Below are 2,166 nucleotides of genomic sequence, written 5' to 3' on the forward strand. Positions count from 1 at the left end.
AGATCCTGGCATGTGTCTCTCAGCGAGATGCACGCACAAGTCCATGGACCAGCGAACAGGCGTAAGGGTAGATAATAAAGACTACAAGTTGACAACAGAAGCCTCAAAAGAAGAAGTTCCAAAGGCTGGGACACACACACGCACAGCCAGCGGACAGCAGAGAATGGACAGGGGACAGCGGACAGGGGACAGCGGACAGGGGACAGGGGACAGCGGACAGCGGACAGTTGTAATAAAAAGTGCGTAGATCATTACTTCTATTTCTCCGCTTCTTTTGGGGCTTTTTTTTGGGAAACATAGGTATGGCTATGCCGGCCACATGTCAGTGGAAGGGGAGCTTACTGTACCTTAAGACACAATTTATTTTGCGTTTAATTGCCGCAATTGTGAAATTAATTTCGTTTTCATTGGCCAGAGAAATTTTTTTGTTTGGTTTTTGTACGGAAGCTTGAATGGCAGATGGGTAAAAGTCCCAGACCCCGACCCCGACGCCCCGCCATCTACCGAAATCCGAAGAAGCTCTTGCATTGAATGTTGACTGAGGCCTCTATCGTGGGGGGGTTCATCAATCGATCTTGTGATTATGGTGGAATTCCGAGCAGACCGAATCGGGTAGGCATTGAGCTAACCCTCTGTCCAGGATACCATATCCGATTCAGAAACCTCTCAGAAACACAACCAGACACAAGTGGAAAGTAGCAAGAGCAGCATGGACCCCAGAACGATTCTACTGGAGGCCATGAAGGAGAACGCCCAGAACATGCGAACCGAGCAAGATGCCCTGCTTCAGATCGTGCCACCAGCCGGGGATCTGAACAGACAGAGTCTGCACCGTATTTTGCAATTGAACCGCCAGATCGTGGACACCGCAAACTCTTTGATCGATACTCTTCGGCAAATTCACGATGAGCCCTATGTCGAGAGTGTCGACAATCAGATGGAGCTGGCCCTCAATGTGTGCAATATACTGATCGACGCTGAGCCCGATGAACATGTACCGAATGGACTACCAGGAGCTCAGGTTAGTAGAAAGAAGTAGTGCTGCAGAGGGCTCCACTGCCCAGATCGGAGAGCATATGGTTAAGTCTCCCGATTCACAGATTGAGGGAATTGAAGATGAAGTTGCCGTTCAGAATGGATTATTAGCAGCACAGGCTGCTAGACCTGAGGAGAGTTTGGAGCATAGAGCTGCTTCTGGAGGGGAATTCCCGCGATTTCCCGAACTGAATGTATTGGGAGAGGCACAGGTCGGTGGCACTGCAGAGACTGTACCTGTCCAAAACTTAGAACCTATTGATAATCCTCTTGGCTTATTAGATTGATGGAACTGAAGATGAAGTTGCCGTTCAGAATGGACTAGTAGCAGCACAGGCTGCTAGGCCTGAGGAGAGTGTACCTGTCCAGCATGGAGAACTCTCTATTAGTCCTCCTGGCTCACAAGTTGGCGGAACTGGAGGGGAATTTCCGCAATTTTCAATACTGAATGAATTGGGAGAAGCAGAGGATGGTCAAACTGGAGATGGCTTGGTGAGCAGCACGGAGAGCGTCCAGATAGTCCTCGCTGTTCACAAGATCATGGAGCTGGAGAGAGTTTTTCTGCTTAGAATAGATTGAGCAGCACACACCAAGCCTTTGATACATATGCACATACATATGTCTATCATTTAATTATATTTTTTAATCTGATATTCTTTCATTTATACTCGGTGCTCCCATTCATTCGTTTTACTCCGTTTTATCTGAAACATTTTATGTACATACTTTTAAAAAGTGGCAGCGAGCAAAGATTGTCCTTCGTGCGACCCTTCATAGGCTAAGTTTTGGCCATGTGATCAGTTTGCATAATTGACAATTATTTCACAGTTTGCTATTGCCTCTGTCTGGACAGAAAATCCGATTGCTATAGCGCTTCTTCAGACGTCAACCGGGCCGGGCAGGCAGACGGGCATGGCTATTAGTACTCTGTAGAATCTACTGAGAATTTACACATTTTTTTTAATGGAAATTATCCTCAGACGCCTTAGAAAGTCTAGTTAAAATCACCTCCAAAACTAGTTGCTTAGGAAGATAAGTACAAATAATTACCTGTACACATCATAATTTTGCATTGATACTGAAATGGATGATAAAATTGGAAACAAATAAAATAAAAAGTGGATACCATTG

General features: G+C 45.8%; 1 protein-coding gene across 1 annotated transcript; it reads left to right on the plus strand.

Moving 5' to 3' along the window:
• Positions 1 to 638: 638 nt before the first annotated feature.
• LOC111071861 lies at positions 639 to 1,683 on the plus strand. Its single transcript, XM_022363396.2, has 3 exons — positions 639 to 1,021; positions 1,101 to 1,247; positions 1,318 to 1,683. Exons 1-3 carry the CDS (start codon positions 710 to 712, stop codon positions 1,612 to 1,614), a joined length of 756 nt encoding a protein of 251 aa, XP_022219088.2. The 5' UTR covers positions 639 to 709; the 3' UTR covers positions 1,615 to 1,683.
• The last annotated feature ends 483 nt before the right edge of the window (positions 1,684 to 2,166 follow it).

Source organism: Drosophila obscura, unplaced genomic scaffold (genome assembly GCF_018151105.1).
Source record: "Drosophila obscura isolate BZ-5 IFL unplaced genomic scaffold, ASM1815110v1 contig_96, whole genome shotgun sequence".
Lineage (NCBI taxonomy): Eukaryota > Metazoa > Arthropoda > Insecta > Diptera > Drosophilidae > Drosophila > Drosophila obscura.

Excerpts from the sequence above, each read along its gene's own strand:
- LOC111071861 (XM_022363396.2), top strand. The coding sequence starts at position 710 with ATGGACCCCAGAACGATTCTACTGGAGGCCATGAAGGAGAACGCCCAG. Across the intron at positions 1,022-1,100 it reads ATGGACTACCAGGAGCTCAG|ATTGAGGGAATTGAAGATGA; the intron begins GTTAGTAGAAAG and ends CCCGATTCACAG. Across the intron at positions 1,248-1,317 it reads ATGTATTGGGAGAGGCACAG|ATTGATGGAACTGAAGATGA; the intron begins GTCGGTGGCACT and ends TTGGCTTATTAG.